Source organism: Microcebus murinus, chromosome 1 (genome assembly GCF_040939455.1).
Source record: "Microcebus murinus isolate Inina chromosome 1, M.murinus_Inina_mat1.0, whole genome shotgun sequence".
In the NCBI taxonomy this organism is placed as follows: Eukaryota; Metazoa; Chordata; class Mammalia; order Primates; family Cheirogaleidae; genus Microcebus; species Microcebus murinus.
Genome location: NC_134104.1, coordinates 162,201,581 through 162,219,831, shown reverse-complemented (window position 1 = coordinate 162,219,831; position 18,251 = coordinate 162,201,581). Strand labels below are relative to the sequence as shown.

Genomic DNA, 18,251 nt, shown 5'->3' with positions numbered 1-18,251 from the left:
AGAGGACATAAAGCTGGATATTTTCCCATGAATCAGGCTAGCCCAGCTTTTCTTTCTTTTCTTCTTCTTTTCTTTTCTTTTCTTTTCTTTTCTTTTCTTTTCTTTTCTTTTCTTTTCTTTTCTTTTCTTTTCTTCTTTCTTTTTTCTTTCTTTCTTTCTTTCTTTCTTTCTTTCTTTCTTTCTTTCTTTCTCTCTTTCTTTCTTTCTCTCTTTCTTTCTTTCTCTCTTCTCTTCCTCTTTCTCTTCTTTATCTCTTTCTCTCTTTTCTTTTCTTTTTCCTTTTCTTTTTTCTTTCTCTTTTCTTTTTTAAAGAGATAGGGTCTGGCTCTGTCGCCCAGGCTGGAGTGCAATGGTGCGATCATAGTTCACTGTAACATGGAACTCTTGGGCTGAAGCAATCCTCCTCCTGCCCTCAGCCTCCAGGGTAACTAGGACTACAGATGTGCACCACCACGCCTGGCTAATTTTTAAATTTTTTGTCGAGATGAGGTGTTGCTATGTTGCTCAGGCTCGTCTTGAACTCCTGGCCTCCACATATTCTTCTGCCTCAGCCTACACAAGTGCTAGGATTTCAGGTGTGAGCTACTGCACCTGGCCTGGACTAATTTGACGTATAAAACCTTAGGCCACATATTTTAGAACCAAAGAGAGAGATTATATGAATGGTCTTCAGCTAATGAAATATCTTGTCAACTCTCGGGGATCTATGAGAATAAGGAGGCTTAACTTATTTTATTTTTCATTTCATTTCATATTTCTACAAATTGTGTTGATATGTAGAGCAAGATTTCTTAACCCAGCACTGTTGATATTTTGGGCTCTATAATTCTTTGTTATTGGGGCCTGTATATTGTAGGATGTTTAGCTGCGTCTCTGGCGTCTATCCACTAGAAACTAGTAGCATCCTCGTCCTATCAGTTGGGACAACTGAAAATATCTTCAGACATTGTCAGATGTTCCCTGGAGTGGAAGGGAAAATTGCTCATGGTTGATAACCACTGGTATAGAGCAGGATATATTCTTGGAGGCTTTTGGGGCTTGGGATGATTCATTTAGAGATTAGGAAACTGGTATAACTAACTTTTCAGTCATTTCTAATTGTGAGTTCCAATTATTTAGGAATACCTCAGACCTGCTAGAATTTTTCTAAGCCTTATGTGAGACACCCATAAGTGACCTTAAGCTATAAGCTGTTTTGCATTGATTTAAAAATAACAGTAAATTTTAAATATATTTTCATTGCTATAATTTATAGGCTTTCTTTAATAACTGGAATTTAGTACAGTATGTTTTTCATTAAGGCCTGGGAGGACCGTTTGATTCGAATACAAGAAACAATTGATGAGTGGTTAAAAGTCCAAGCTCAATGGCTGTACTTGGAGCCCATCTTTTGTTCTGAGGATATCATGCAGCAGATGGCAGAAGAAGGGCGTCAGTTTCAGACAGTAGACAGACACTGGAGGGATATCATGAAGTTTTGTGCAAAAGATCCAAAGGTAAAGTGTCTATTTTCTCTCTTATAGTAAGTGAACTTTTATGTTTGAATATTAAAGAAAGCATTTGACTTTTTTCCCTGATTATAAAAATTAAACCTGCTCATTATATATAAACTGTGAAGTTCAGAAACATACAAGAAAGCACACAAGTATTTAAATAATTTTACTTTCCAATTGATAAAATACACCACTTGTAACTCTTTAGTTTATAGTGGAGCTGCTTCAAATGTACATTTAATTCACCCAGCTTCTGCTATGTACATTCATGGTTTCACTCCTCACAGAATAAATAGACAAATAAAATAAAACAGGGAGAGTGAGAATGAGAGAGAGAGAGAGAGATGGCGAATGAATAATCCAGGGGATTCACTCGACATTCCTCTCAGTGACACTATATGCTGGAGTAGTGACAGGAAAAGAGAATCTGCTGTTCTGAGTTGGTCTCAATTCCTGTGTGTCTCTTCTAGTGAGTATAGCACCTTGTCGAGTGTGATCTAACACTGAAAGACTGACTATGTGTTTTTCATACATACAGTACATGTAGTCCATAGATATACATCCACTTTTTTTTTTTTTTGAGACAGAGTCTCACTGTATTGCCCAGGCTAGAGTGAGTGCCGTGGCGTCAGCCTAGCTCACAGCAACCTCAAAGTCCTGGGCTCAAGCGATCCTGCTGCCTCACCCTCCCGAGTAGCTGGGACTACAGGCATGCACCACCATGCCTGGCTAATTTTTTCTATGTATTTTTATTGGCCAATTAATTTGTTTCTATTTATAGTAGAGACGGTGTCTCACTCTTGCTCAGGCTGGTTTCGAACTCCTGACCTCGAGCAATCTGCCCCCCTCGGCCTCCCAGAGTGCTAGGATTATAGGCGTGAGCCACCACGCCCGGCCTTACATCCACTTTTTAATTTGATATTCAATTCAACTTAAGAAATAACAATTTCTTCTAATGCTGGATGAAAAACTACCTGTGCTAGACTCACTGAGAATCAGTAGTACATTGAAATTTATGAATTTTAAGGTTTTTGCCATACCTGTTGATTTTAGAATCTTTGTGAAACATGATTTCTTATAGATCAAAGGTAAGCAAATTTTTTTTTGCCAGGGGCCAGACAGTAAATATTTTAGGCTTTTTAATATTTTAGGTCTTTTTTACAACTATTCAATTCTGTTGTCATTGTAGTGAGAAAGCAATCATAGATAATATGCAAATGAATGGATGTTTCTGTGCCACAATAAAACTTTTTTATGGACACTGACATTTTCATATGTCATGAAATATTCTTCTTCTTTTGATTTTTCTAACTTTCTGAAAGTGTAAAAATAATTCTTAGCTGTGGGCTATACAAAAGTTGGCAGCAGGCTTGGATTTGGCCTGCAGTCTGCCAACTCCTGCTATAGATTGCTGAGTTTTTGGTAGTACAAGAAAGAATTAAACTACATACCAACCAAACAGACTTTTCTTACATTATTCAAAATAATATAGGAGAAATGAAAATATGCATTACAGTCATATCTTCTCATTTGTAACTAGTGTCTTTGGATGAGAATATTTATGATTTATTGAATTTTAGTAGTTTTTACATTATAAAAATATTTCATTGGAAAGTTCATAAACCTTTTGACATTTTTTAACATTTAAAAATTTTGACATCTAGATGAATGTAATATTTATGTCTTATGATTATATCTAGAATATAGTGCTAACCTTAACAAACATGTCTCTTTTAGGTTCTTGCTGCTACTTCTTTAACAGGTTTATTGGAAAAACTGCAGAACTGTAATGAACTTTTGGAGAAAATCATGAAAGGGCTTAATGCATATCTTGAAAAGAAACGTCTTTTCTTCCCTCGGTATGATGGATAATCAATTGTGCTATAATTAAGAGCATTTTCTGAACTGTGGTGAATTGTAACTAAAGCTTTTCCATTTGCATGTTTTCCCCTAGTTTTTTCTTCTTATCTAATGATGAAATGTTAGAGATTTTGTCAGAGACCAAAGATCCACTTAGAGTTCAGCCTCATTTAAAAAAATGCTTTGAGGGCATTGCTAAGTTGGAGTTCCTTCCCAACTTGGACATTAAGGCCATGTACAGCTCCGAAGGAGAGCGGGTGGAGCTGATCGCACTCATTTCCACGGCGGCGGCACGGGGCGCTGTGGAGAAGTGGCTCATTCAAGTGGAAGATCTGATGCTCCGGAGTGTCCACGATGTGGTCGCTGCAGCCAGACTGGTGTGTTTCCTAGGACTTAATGTTTCCCTATATTCTGTGAATGCTTTGTCTTAGGAAGTTTTGAATGGGAACCAGTAAATTAACACTTAAAGTTCTAACTATTTTAAACCGTTTATTATTTTTTAATCTTCTTTTTTTGTTTCTAACATTATTATTAAAATGACAATGTTAGTAAAAATTGATAATAATATATGATTAAGTGTTATAAAAGAAAAAAGATGTTATGAGAGAGACTAATAAGGGGTATATAATTTAGAGTAGAGGGAGCTCTAATGATAGGCTTTTAGCGGAAGTGATGTTGAGACTGAAACCCAAAGGATTAGGAATTAACCAGGTAAAGAACAAATGAGGCCGGGCGCGGTGGCTCACGCCTGTAATCCTAGCACTCTGGGAGGCCGAGGCGGGCGGATTGCTCAAGGTCAGGAGTTCAAAACCAGCCTGAGCGAGACCCCCTCTCTACCATAAAAATAGAAAGAAATTAATTGGCCAACTAATATATATAATATAAAAATCAGCCGGGCATGGTGGCTCGTGCCTGTAGTCCCAGCTACTCGGGAGGCTGGGGCAGGAGGATCACTCGAGCCCAGGAGATTGAGGTTGCTGTGAGCTAGGCTGACGCCACGGCACTCACTCTAGCCTGGGCAACAAAGCGAGACTCTGTCTCAAAAAAAAAAAAAAAAAAAAAGAACAAATGAGAGAGCATCTAGATATCCTGTATAAAAGGACCTGGGATCAGAAAGAACTTGGGATTTTGAAAACCTAAAAGAAGACAGCTATGTCTGTAGTAGAGAAAGCAAAGTGGAAAATAAAGTCAGATGAGGTTGGAAAGGAAGGCAGTTAGGAGTTTGTATTTTATATTAAATGCAATGGAAGATCATTAAAGTATTTTAATCAGGGGAGGATCAGAATCTGATTTGTATTTTTATACCACTATGGCTATGGTATAAAGAATGGGTTAGTGGTTGTGTGAAAACAAGAAAGCAAATTAGGGTATTCTTGTGTCAGTTCAGATGAAAGCTGATGTGGACTGCCACTTGGCAAAGTGGCAGAGAAGACACGGAGCAAAGTAGACAGATTAGAATAGATTTTGTAGTTAACTTCAGCAGGTTGAATTGATTGTAGAGTGTGAGGAAGGGTGACGAAGGGGAGGTCTTAAAAATCACTTTTAAGTTTCTAATTTGAGCATACTGGCGGCATTTACTCTGGGGGTGCCTGGTGGAGATCGGGTCTGTGGAGGCTTAGGGGAAGATGAAGAATCCAATCCGAGAAGCGCTCGCGAGCTGGCCCAGCGGGCGCTGCGCAGGCCGGTGCTCAGCCCTTTAGCGCACGCCGGTCTGCAGGACGGTTCTCAGACCCGAGTCTGACTGCATGCTTTAGTTTACTTACTGCTTTTTTACACATTAATAACTACTTTAAAACCCCAAATGAGATGAACCGACAGTAAAGGAGGATATGTAATCAATTTGAAAGAGATATGACACCTCAGCACTACATGTATCTCACTTTTGCTAATCTAATTAACCTAATCTTGAATGATGAAACGTGGGTGCATTGCTGCCTTTAGGGCCACAAAGGAGCAGTTATGTCGTAGAACAGTTTTAAAAGACACTGAAGCCTTATATCCAGCAATTCACCGTGCATGGGTGAGATGTCTTTTTCATTTCACCAAGATCCGTAAGAAACTCATTTTCTTGTGGCGGCTATTCTGTTCAGCTTCAGTGTTCCCACAGATGAATCTTGACTTTTGCTATGTGTGATTCCAAACAAACTAAAAACATAGGAAAGAATCAGCATTGTCCACGAAAGTATTTCCTTAATCAGTATAGAAATTTACCTTCTACGTACCTAGCAATGGCTCTCAATCACCATTTATCCTTCTTTGAGGCATGGGCTAGTCATTTGCGTTTCCTTCTAAATATTGCTAATAAGAAGAATTTTATAATGATATCTGTATTTATATCCTATGTTTAACATTCTTATATCTAAGATGGTATAATTGTATTAATATTATAGTTTGCATTGGCATCAATCTCAAAATTCACTCTGCAGTTTTTTTTCAATTTTTTATTTGGATCTACTATTATTTAAAAAGATTAAACCTCCCCCCAATAAATCTATTAAATGCATTTTGAATATAAAATGTTAGAAACAAATGAAAGTATACTTTGAACTCCAAAGCATAGATTGTTGAAATATATGTAATTGAACAAATATATAATTGTTTAAATTATATACCCTGGTTGCACAAGTTTTTAGAAAAGCTATGGATAAATAATACATGGGTTCCAACTACTAATCTAACCACATTTGCTACTATATTTTGTAGTCTCCTTTTCAATTAAATCTTAGCATCAATGTAAATAATCAGTTTGGCTAGTTTTTTAAAAGTTTATTAAAACCTTTACATTTCATTGTAATAGAAGTAATATGTATTCTACATAAAAAACTTGACAACTCCCCACAGCAAAGGAGCATAAAAGTCCAATAAAAATCAACTTCCAGAAGAATGAACAATTAAATCTGTCCAGACGTAATCCATTATTAACATGTTGTTGCTCATCTTTCCGTTTTTTAAATAAATAAACAAATATTTCAAGATACAATCATAATTTATAATACTTTTTAGGTCTTTTCAATAGTCATCTAAAATTTTTCATGTCTATATGATATTCTAGCCTATGAGTATACCAAATATTTCACTTCTGTATTGTTAGACATTTAGCTATTTCTTTCTCATGCAATCTTTTAAAGTTAGAAATTCATTTAAATTATTCAGGCTTATCCAGAGTCTGCAAGAAGAGACTGGGTTCGAGAGTGGCCTGGCCAAGTTGTACTTTGTGTTTCTCAAATGTTCTGGACTTCCGAGACACAGGAAGTTATAAGTGGTGGGCCAGAGGTAAAGCATTTTTGATATAAACAACCACATTCTTTTCTCCATTCCATGTGTTTTAGTTTATGTATTCTTTGCAAAGGCATTACCTCCTTCAATTTCTATATATAGACTTGAAATTATTCAGTTATTTGAAAATTATTTTCAATATTTTACTAGGCTTAGACAAAAACCACTCTATAATTCATTTCTATATTGAAATATATTATGAAGTCAGAATTATTTTATAACAGAGTAAATATATAAATGCATGTTTTAAGTACTATATGACATCAGTTAGATTGCTTTTTTATTTTTTAGGGATTAAGGAAGTACTATAGGGAACTTCAGAATCAACTAAATGATATTGTAGAGCTGGTAAGGGGAAGATTGTCTAAGCAGACCAGGATCACTCTCGGGGCTTTGGTTACCATTGATGTTCATGCTAGAGATGTAGTCATGGACATGATTGAAATAGGTATGTGACTTTTTCTTTGATATTTAAGATAAAGTATCGATAGCTTCTAGAAACAAAGATATGTCTTTTTCTCTCTCAACAGAATTTTTTTACATCATCTTTTTTCTATGAATTGGAAAATATGAATTATTTTAATATTTGCCATTATAAAAGAAGAAAAATGTCTATTTTTCAAATTATTTTCATTTAAAGATCATGTATCTTATTTTACTTTATTCTTTTTAGGTGTCTCACATGATACAGATTTCCAGTGGCTTGCTCAGCTTCGATATTATTGGGAATATGATAATGCCCGAGTTCGCATAATTAATTGCAGTGTAAAATATGCTTATGAATATCTTGGCAACTCACCTCGCCTTGTCATTACTCCTCTAACTGACAGGTGTTACAGAACATTGGTATGTATTTGAATTATTTTAATTCACACATTAAAGATTACTTTTTGGTGTGGTGTCATAGTTTCTTATCCAAATTTGATATGACTATCCTCATTTGTTTTCTTATCTACAATAGTTGAATACAATTATTTCTTTCTAATCCCAAATTCTCTCTCTGTGAAATTATAGTAACAGATATTTACTGCGGGGTGCTTTTGTAGCATACAAGCATGTTTGAATTCTATTTTCTGAAAGTTATGAGTCACTCTCATTGGAGATAATTAAGAAAAGGAAAGCTTTGGAAAGTGGCATCAATTTTTGCAGTGGAGTTCTGGGAGAGGTGACAGGAAGATGAAGAAAGTACATTTGGGCCTTAGAGCTCCATATTAGTGCTGCTGAATAGGAGGGAGAGAGCTGAAATGTAGGGATGGTGCTGAGGTCTGTGCTCGGTTGAGAAGCTATGGAAACAGAGCTTTGATTATAAAAACCCTCAGAATATGGTTAGCAGATAAAATACAGGACTTCGAGGTAAATTTGAATTTCAAACAAACCTGAAATAATTTTTTAATACAAGTATTTCCCAAATATTTCATGGGACATATTTATACTAATAAATTGTTCATTGTTTTTCTGAAATTTAAATTTAAGCATTCTGTGTTTTATTTGCTACTTCTGGCAACCTATCTGGGCTTTAGGAGGATCACCAAGAAACATACTCTGCCCTGCTGTGTGAGCAAAATTAAAGCGTCTTTTATTGAGTTCTTTAGAAGCAGAGATGAATTGGGGATTCTTGTGCAAATGCATTAAGAAATTTTCTCAGTAAAAACCTATAAGGAAATAAGCACAGCAGGATAGGACAGGGCAGAAGCTAAGCAAAGATACAGGTATATATACCCACAGCCTGATCTCAGAGGAAGCTCCGATCATGAAGAGGCATTACAGGCATCATCACTTGAAGGCAATCGTGTCTGGCTTTTGTACCCCTTTATTGCCATTGGCTAAGGGTTATCCCTGGGGCAGGGGTATGAGTAAGCTTTCAGATATTTGCTGTTGAAGTGCGTATTACTTGAGGGCAATTCTTTTCTTTTCTTTTTTTTTTTTTTTGAGACAGAGTCTCACCTTTCTGCAACCTCAAACTCCTGGGCTCAAGCAATCCTTCTGCCTCAGCCTCCCGAGTAGCTGGGACTACAGGCATGCGCCACCATGCCCGGCTGATTTTTTCTATATATTTTTAGGTGGCCAATTAATTTGTTTCTATTTATAGTAGAGACGGGGTCTCGCTCTTGCTCAAGCTGGTTTTTTTTTTTTTTTTTTTTTTTTCAGGCTGGTTTTGAACTCCTGACCTTGAGCAATCCTCCCGCCTCGTCCTCCCAGAGTGCTAGGATTATAGGCACGAGCCACCGTGCCTGGCCTTGAATGCAATTCTTAGGAGAAAAGAACAGCTGTGAGCTATTCCCAGCTGGCATAGCAATTAAGGGATAAATACTATGGCCTGGTAAATGGGATCTGGGTAGGGCACCAATGGCTCTAAAAAATAAAAGGTTTCACTAAACTTATTTTCTCAAGAAGCTACCTGAGGGCAGGGACCATGTCTCTACTCTAGTGGTGAACAAGGACATAGTTATCCCTAAATATTTGTTGAGCAGGTGAATCTCAAGCTTCTGTCATATCTAGTACCTCAGTGAAGTCAGAGCTGTGACATGCTTGCGAGGTGGAATCTAACAGCTGTGAGTTGTAAAATCAGAGTCACGTCACACACTTGAACACAATACTAGACACTGAGAAAACTGTTAGGGCGGAAACTTATTAGGTGCTCAGTAGGGTTGGAGGAAGAATTCTCACACAGAGTTTAGGACAGAAAGAATTACAAAGTTTATTTTCTAGAGAGAGAAAGAGAAAGAGAGAGACCACGGCATACAAAGAAAGGGGTGAAAATGCCAGGCAGCTGAGGGAAAGCTGCTGGCCATTTTCAAGGGTAAAAGTGACTTTTTCCCTCTGCTTCAGCAGACTGATAACAGAAGCGGCTGCGAGATGTCAGGGAGTTCTTTATTTCTTTTTCTTTCTCTGTGAAGTTGGGTTATCTGAGTCCTTGAAATCTGTTTTTTTGGCCGGGCGCTGTGGCTCACGCCTGTAATCCTAGCTCTTGGGAGGCCGAGGCGGGCGGATTGCTCAAGGTCAGGAGTTCAAAACCAGCCTGAGCAAGAGCGAGACCCCGTCTTTAAAAAAAAAAAAAAAAAAAAGAAATCTGTTTTTTGGCAGGATCTGAGACAGAGCTGGAGCAGGAAGTTCATACCCCTGCTGTCTGCTGAGGGCTCTTCAGAGCTGAGAAAATGAAATACATGCAGACAAGGTCACAGGCGTTTTAATTAAATAAAGGGTAGTTGTGCTGTGACTTTATTTCCCTTACTTTCTGTTAGATGGGTTATTTTCCTCTGTTAGATAGTTTATTAGTAAGGCCACCTTTCAAAAAGTTTCCTAGTATATTTACTATCCATATTGAAGGGAACATATTTATGAGCATTATCTTGAAATTGTAGAGAAGGGAGAGCCTAGGGGTTTCAGCAGTCAAATTAATGGACATTAACAGTGTAGCATTCATCATATATTTAAAATGGGTGAAATGTAACTGGTACTGTAACTGAGTTCAAGATCAGTTGCTTGCTGCATGACAGCCAGTAAGTTGAGAGACAAGGTGTTCCGGCGAGGAAAGCAACTTTTATTCAGAAACCCAGCAAACTGAGAAGATGGCAGACTAGTGTCCTAAAGAACCATCTTAAGTAAATATGTACTTTAGGCTCCTTTTTATGTTAAGGGAAGGGGAAAGAGAACAGGGCTGCAAGAGACGACAGAGAACCGTAAACACCTGAGCATCAGCAAAGGTCCAAGGAGGCTGCAAAACTTCTTTGTTCTTGGTCAGTTAACTTTGGATGACAGATCAGATTCAATATTCCTATAAATCTTTAACATAGGATTGTTACTTGCGTACGTACATACTTTGTTTATCTCCCTGGGAGTTAGTTGTGGGAAAGGGACGGTTACCATCTGTCTTCTAGAGTTGAACTACAAACTAAATTCTTTTTATAACTATCTGTCCTATGGGTGGAGCTAAGCAGAAGTTTTTAACCTAGGGGTCAGAAGCAAAATGGAGCTATTTGTGCTAAGCCTCTCTTCCACTGTTAAAACATTGCCTTTATCTTCAGATATAAACCATACAACAAAATAAAACAAAAACCAAAAACAAAAAATTGCCTTTAATTAGTTATCTCAATTGGGTTTTTTTTGATAAATGTAAAAATATATATCATTTTTAAAGGTCCATTATTTTTTTAAATAGACTTTTTTTAACGAGCAGTTTTAGGTTCATAGCAAAATTAAGCAGAAAGTACAGAGAGTTCCCTTATTCCCCCTGTTCCCCTATATGCACAACTTAATCTGTTAACCCCATTTTTTTCTAAAATAAGTCTCACAAAATCCCATGGTGGTTTTCATGAAACAAACTCAAAGACAGCTGACTGTAATTAGTATGCTTCTAAAAATTTCCAGCCACCATTCCAGTCATTGTTGGGGCCCAGAAATAATTCAGATACTGCTGATACTACCATTAAGGAACTTGAAGACTAATTGTTTTGAAAAAGCATATATGTTACTAACTATAATACGAAGTAGAAAGTGATACTGCTGGTAAGAGTAGTATAGAACAACGCTGTGGGAATATAGAATATGGAGAACATACCAAGAATGGAAGACAATAGCCAGGCAAATTGTAGAAAAAAATTATATAATAGGTCATCAGTTTCTCTTCTAATTGATGGATGCCATTTCTTTTTTTTTTTTTTTTTTTTTTGAGAGTATCCAGAAACAGAAGGATGCCATTTCTAGTACTCACATTTAAGCATTTACCCTCTTTGCAATAAGCCTCTACAACCATCTCCACAGCTGCTTCTAATCAAAACTTTTCTGAACTAATTTCACCCCCTTAAGGCTAGATTCTCTTTGGTTTTTTTTTTATTTTTTTATTTTTTCTTGAGACAGAGTCTCTCTCTGTTGCCTGGCCTGGAGTGCCGTGGCATCAGCCTAGCTCACAGCAACCTCAAACTCCTGGGCTCAAGCAGTCCTCCTGCCTCTTGCCTCAGCTGCCTAAGTATCTGGCATTACAGGTGCGTGTCACCACACCCAGCTAATATTTTCTATTTTTAATAGAGATGGGGTCTCTGCTCTTGCTCAGGCTTGTCTCAAATTCCTGAGCTCAAGTGATCCTCCTGCCTCGGCCTCCAAAAGTGCTAGGATGACAGGAGTGAGCCACCGTGCCAGATCTCTCTTTGTTTTTAAAGGCAAATGGGATATATATGAGGTATTAGAGGACAATGAGATTTTGATATATTTTCTCTCTCTCTTTTTTTTTTTTTTTTTGAGACAGGGTCTCACTTTGTTGTCCAGGTTAGAGTGAGTGCCGTGGCATCAGCCTAGCTCACAGCATCCTCAAACTCCTGGGCTCAAGCAATCTTTCTGCCTCAGCCTCCCGAGTAGCTGGGACTACAGGCATGCACCACCATGCCCGGCTAATTTTTTCTATATATTTTAGTTGGCCAATTAATTTCTTTCTATTTATAGTAGAGACAGCGTCTTGCTCTTGCTCAGGCTGGTTTTGAACTCCTGACCTCGAGCAATCCGGCCGCCTCGGTCTCCCAGAGTGCTAGGATTACAGGCATGAGCCACTGCACCCGGCCATTTCTTTTTTTAACTTTTTAAACTGCTTTTTCTTTGTGCTGCTGGAAAATTGTGTGCTGAAAATTAACTGGAAAATGTAATTATATAATTGCTTCTCTGAAGCTACAAAAATGACTAAATCCATTTGGCAAGTGATTGTCTAAGTTATTTTTTCATTGAAACCTGAATTTCATTTTACATATATTTTTCTTTTCAGATAGGTGCCTTCTACTTAAATCTTGGAGGTGCCCCGGAGGGGCCAGCAGGCACTGGAAAAACTGAAACCACTAAGGACTTGGCTAAAGCTCTCGCTGTACAGTGTGTGGTGTTCAACTGTTCAGATGGGCTAGATTATCTAGCAATGGGAAAGGTAGTCAAATTGTTGAATTGATAATATTAAATATTACACACAGCTACGTCTCACTGGGTACACTTAAGCACACTCATGTTTAAACATTATTTGAATATGGTTCGAACATTACTTGATCTTTGGTTTTAGGAGTAAAGACCTTTTTTTTAATCCTTGGGGCTTTTATTAAATTTAACTTTTGATTTGACTTAAATGATTATATATTTGTTTTAAGAGATGATACCCTTTCCTAAGAACAGTCACCTCCTTTTCCCCTTGTCATTAGTTTTTTAAAGGATTGGCGTCTTCTGGTGCTTGGGCTTGCTTTGATGAATTTAATCGAATTGAGTTGGAAGTGTTGTCAGTGGTAGCTCAACAGATCCTTTGTATTCAGAGAGCCATTCAACAGAAATTGGAAGTGTTCACTTTTGAAGGGACAGAATTGAAGCTCAATCCAAATTGTTTTGTAGCTATTACCATGAATCCTGGCTATGCAGGACGCTCTGAATTGCCAGACAACCTTAAGGTAATATTTTTTAAGAGTGTAAGTTTGTTAATCAAAAATAACAGCATAATTCATTCAAATTTTATAATTTTCCACATATATTTATAATTTCTCTTTTACCTTTGCCATTTACTATAAGGTAAACCTCCAAAAATTTTTCTAGACATCCAAAAAATATGAAGTACATAAAAATATTAAAGTACTACTGAAAAAATTACAGAATTTAGGAAAAGGTGCTGCATTTGGTGACTAAACTAGAATATTAATGGAATATCTCCTGTATTATCATTTCAGCTTAAAAACAGCTTAATTATGTAAATAATATATTTCATTTATTATATACTTCAGGTTCTTTTTAGAACAGTGGCTATGATGGTTCCAAACTATGCTCTTATAGCAGAAATCTCCCTCTACTCATATGGATTTTTGAATGCAAAGCCTCTGTCTGTGAAGATAGTGATGACCTATAGGCTTTGCTCAGAGCAGCTGTCGTCACAATTTCATTATGACTATGGCATGCGAGCAGTAAAAGCAGTTTTAGTGGCTGCTGGAAACCTAAAACTAAAATATCCAGATGAAAATGAAGATATACTTGTAAGTATTTAAATATGTATGTTGTGAAAGTTTCAGAAGAAAGATAATTTTTTTTAGTAGGGGGGATCAGGAATTATAACCAGGCAATTGAGAGAGAGGGTTGTTGGTTCAAGTCTTTTCATATGGGGTTAAAATGACAGTTTTTTGTTATGTTATTTATTATACTTTTTATGAATACAAAGACTTTTTAGCATGAAAAGCATGCTTTTACTAAGCATGCTTAGTAAAAGCATAGTATTGGCTTTTTATTATGGGGCTTCCATGGAGCAATGTAAAATAAACTTTGACCTTTGGCTAGTGGGGTGGGGTGGGGTCAAGAGGGGGAAGTAGGGTCGTAAATGCTGACAATTAATTTATATTGTACTTTTTGGGTGATTTTAGCTTCTTCGATCAATTAAAGATGTAAATGAACCAAAGTTTTTATCACATGATATACCTTTATTTAATGGAATAACTAGTGACTTATTTCCTGGTATTAAACTTCCTGAAGCTGACTATCATGTAAGTAAGAGTTTCATTCAACATAATGTTCTCCAGTTCTCCAGTTCCATCCATGTTCCTGCAAATAGCAGGATTCCATTCTTTTCAATGGGTATAGAATATTCCACTGGATATATGTACCATAATTTCTTATCCCTTCATCTGTTGATGGACACTTAGGTTGATTCCAAATCTTGGCTGTTGTGAATAGTGCTGCAATAAACATGGGAGTGCAGATATCTTTTTGATATACTAAATTCCCTTCTTTTGGATAAATACCTAGCAGTGGGATTGCTAGGTCATATGTAGTTCTATTTTTAGTTTTTTGAGGAGCCTCTATACTGTTCTTCATAGTGGCTGCACTAATTTATATTCCCACCAACAGCGTACGAGGTTTCCCCTTTCTCCATATCTCACCAGCATTTGTTATTGCCTGTCTTTTTGATAAAAGCCATCTTAAGTGGGGTGAGATGATATCTCATTGTAGTTTTGATTTCATTTCTCTGATGACTAATGATGTTGAACATTTTTTTTATATACCTCTTGTCCATTTATATGTCTTTTTTTGAGAAATGTCTATTCAGATCTTTTGCCTATTTTTAATTGGATTTGATTTTTTCCTATTGAGTTATTTGAGCTCCTTATATATACTAGTTATTGGTCCTTTGTCAGATGAGTAGTTTGCAAGTATTTTCTCCTATTCTGTGGGCTGTCTCTTCCCTTTGTTGGTTGTTTCCTTTGCTGTGCAGATGCTTTTTAGCTTTATATGATCCCATCGGTCCAATTTTGCTTTGGCTGCCAGTGCTTAAAGGCATCATTTACTTTTTTGTCTCTTTTTAAAAATTCTCTGGCTTGAATACTAATATGCATTTCATAGCAGTACCAGGTTAAGATAGCTATCAAGATGATTCAGGATATGCTAATATGATTTTTTAAAAATCAAAATGAAAATACATAATTTTAACATTTTCTTGAAGAACTTTTGTGCTTCTATGAAAATAGCCAAGACCCATATAGCAAAAGCAGTCCTAGGCAATAAGAACAAAATGGGAGGCATCAATTTACTAGACTACACTATAAGGCTATAGTAATTAAAACATCTTGATACTGGCACAAGAACAGGGACATTGACCAGTGGAACAGAACTGAGAACCCAGATATAAAACCATCCTCATATAGCCATCTAACCTTTGACAAAGCAGACAAAAACATACACTGGGAAAAAGAATCCTTATTCAATAAATGGTGCTGGGAAAACTGGATAGCCATGTGTAGAAGACTGAAACAGGATCCACACCTTTCACCTCTCAAAAAAATCAACTCACGGTGGGTAACAGACTTAAACCTAAGGTATGACACTATTAGAATTTTAGAAGAAAATGTTGGGAAACTCTTATAGACATTGGCCTAGGCAAAGGATTTATGAAGAAGACCCCAAAGGCAATCACAGCAGCAACAAAAATAAATAAATGGGACCTGATCAAATTAAAAAGCTTCTACACAGCCAAAGAAATTGTCACAAGAGCAAACAGACAACCTTCATAATGGGAGAAAAATTTCGCAAGCTACACATCCGATAAAGGGCTGATAACTAGAATCTATTTAGAACTCAGGAAAATCAGCAAGAAAAAATCAAACAACCCTATCAAAAAGTGGACAAAGGACATGAACACAAACTTTCCAAAAGAAGACAGAATAATGGCCAACAAACATGAAAAATGCTTAATATCTCCAATCGTCAGGGAAATGTAAATCAAAACCACAATGAGATATCACTTAACTCCAGTGAGAATGGCCTTTATCAAAAAGTCCCCAAACAATAGATGTTGGTGTGGATGCGGAGAGAGAGGAACACTCCTACACTGCTAGTGGGACTCCAAACTAGTTCAACCTCTGTAGAAAGCAATATGGAGATACCTTAAAGCGATACAAGTGAATCTACCATTTGATCCAGCAATCCCATTGCTGGGCATCTACCCAAAAGAACAAAAGACATTCTATAAAAAAGACACCTGCACTCGAATGTTTATAGCAGCACAACTCACAATTGCAGAGATGTGGAAACAACCCCAAGTGCCCATCAATACATGAGTGGATTAATAAAATGTGGTATATGTATACCATGGAGCACTACTCAGCTTTAAGAAACAATGGAGATATTGCACCTGTTGTATTTTCCTGGATAGAGCTGGAACCCATTCTACTAAGTGAAGTATCCCAAGAATGGAAAAACAATCACCACACGTACTCACCAGCAAATTGGTTTCACTGACCGACACCTAAGAGCACATATGGGAATAACATTCATCGGGCACCGGGCAGATGGGAGCGAGAAGTAAGGGATGGGTCTATACACACACAGTGAGTGCGGTGCGCACCGCCGGGGGGATGGACACACTCGAAGCTCTGACTCGGTGGGGAGGAGACAAGGGCAATGTACATAACTTAAACATTTGTACCCCCACAATATGCTGAAATAAAAAAATAAATAAAAAAGAAAATAGCCCATAGATCCATAGATTCTAGTTTGAAAAATACTACTAAATATGCCAGCTTGCTTTTTTTTCTTCTTTTTTTTTAACTTGCTTTTTAATATGTTCTTTGTTCCCTTCTTTTTCCTTTATTGACCTATTTTGGATTTCAAGTAAAGTTTATCACTCCATTTTATCTTCTCTATTGGCTCTTTATTTTACCATAGTGGTCACTCCACAGTTTATGATATATAATATGTCCTTGGTTTATTACAACTTACATTAAGTTAATATTTTCTCATCTTACAATCTATGCACTTTATATGGTATGCTTCCATTATTCACTCACCTCTGCCCATTGTGCTATTGTTGCAATATATTTTACTTCTATGTATTTTATAAGTGCTACAATACATTGTTATTATTTTTCACTTTAGATATTAGTATTTTTTAAGTCTTACATTTACCCTTTCTAGTGCTTTTTATTTCTTCTAGCAGAAATGTGTCTTCATCTGTGATCTTTTCTCTCTTTTAATTTTAAATTTTTGTTTCAGAATATTATGAGAGTACAGTCATTTTGGTTACATAATTGCTTTTGTACAGTTTGAGTCAAAGTGATTGTACCTGTTAGGTATGAATTCACTCCTCCCCTCCTCCCTCTCCCGTCTGCTCGATTTCTGATGAGTGTTATTTCTGTATGTGCACTTAAGTATTGATCAATTAGTTCCAATGTAATGGTGAGTACATGTGGACCTTTTCTCTTTAGAGCTTCCTTTAGTATTTCATGTGTGTATGTGGTTCTTCTGCAAAGAAGTCTCTCTTTATTTGTCTGAAAGTGTCTTTATTTAATCTTCATGTTTGAAAAATATTTTTACTGGGTATAGAATTCTAAATTGGCAGGGTATCTCCCTCCTACCCCACAGCATTTAAAGATGCCATTCCATTGACTCATGGCTTTTAGTTTTGTATTTAGAACTGGGCATTTTTCTTATTTATGCTTTCCTGAATGTAATGTGTTTTTTCTTCTAGCTCTTTTTAATATTTTCTCTTTTTCCTTGGTTTTAAGCAGTTCAACTGTGTCTAATGTTGTTTGTTTTATTCTTATACTGCTTGGGATTTGCTATGCTTCTTGAATCTGTGGGTTGATGTGTTTCTCCAGAAAATTTTCAGTAATTATCTTTTGTTTGTGGAGAGTCTCACTCTGTTGCCTGAGCTAGAGTGCCATGGTATCAGCCTAGCTCACAGCAACCTCAAACTCCTGGGCTCAAGCGATCCTCCTGCCTCAGCCTCCCGAGTAGCTGGGACTACAGGCATGCGCCACCATGCCCGGCTAATTTTTCTGTATATATTTTTAATTGTCTAGCTAATTTCTTTCTATTTTTAGTAGAGATGGGGTCTTGCTCTTGCTCAGGCTGAGTAATTATCTTTTTATGTATTTTTTCTGCCCTAATTTTCTTTCCTCTCTCTTTCCAGGATTCCTATGACATGTATGTTAGACTAGACTAACATGTATGTTAGACTAGTTTTACATGTCTCTTATGCTTTGTTTATTTGTTTTCCTTTGCTTTTCATTATTTTCTTTCTGTGCTTTAGTTTGGGTACTTTCTTATTGGCCTGTCTTTAGGATTAATGATCCTATCTTAACTTTGTCCAGTTTTCCAATAAACCCATCCAATTAAGTCCCCCCCCAA

The 18,251-nt window shown here is 36.8% G+C and overlaps 1 protein-coding gene across 1 annotated transcript in view; it reads left to right on the top strand.

The window, feature by feature from the left end:
• Window positions 1–18,251, top strand: part of DNAH12 (dynein axonemal heavy chain 12) — a 211,024-nt gene that overhangs the window by 67,559 nt on the left and 125,214 nt on the right. Inside the window, exons 21-30 of the mRNA XM_076008843.1 lie at window positions 1,302–1,496; window positions 3,231–3,352; window positions 3,448–3,730; window positions 6,507–6,626; window positions 6,921–7,077; window positions 7,303–7,475; window positions 12,379–12,531; window positions 12,797–13,036; window positions 13,364–13,609; window positions 13,991–14,110. Coding sequence (XP_075864958.1) covers window positions 1,302–1,496; window positions 3,231–3,352; window positions 3,448–3,730; window positions 6,507–6,626; window positions 6,921–7,077; window positions 7,303–7,475; window positions 12,379–12,531; window positions 12,797–13,036; window positions 13,364–13,609; window positions 13,991–14,110 — 1,809 coding nt within the window. The remainder of the gene's footprint in view (window positions 1–1,301; window positions 1,497–3,230; window positions 3,353–3,447; window positions 3,731–6,506; window positions 6,627–6,920; window positions 7,078–7,302; window positions 7,476–12,378; window positions 12,532–12,796; window positions 13,037–13,363; window positions 13,610–13,990; window positions 14,111–18,251) is intronic.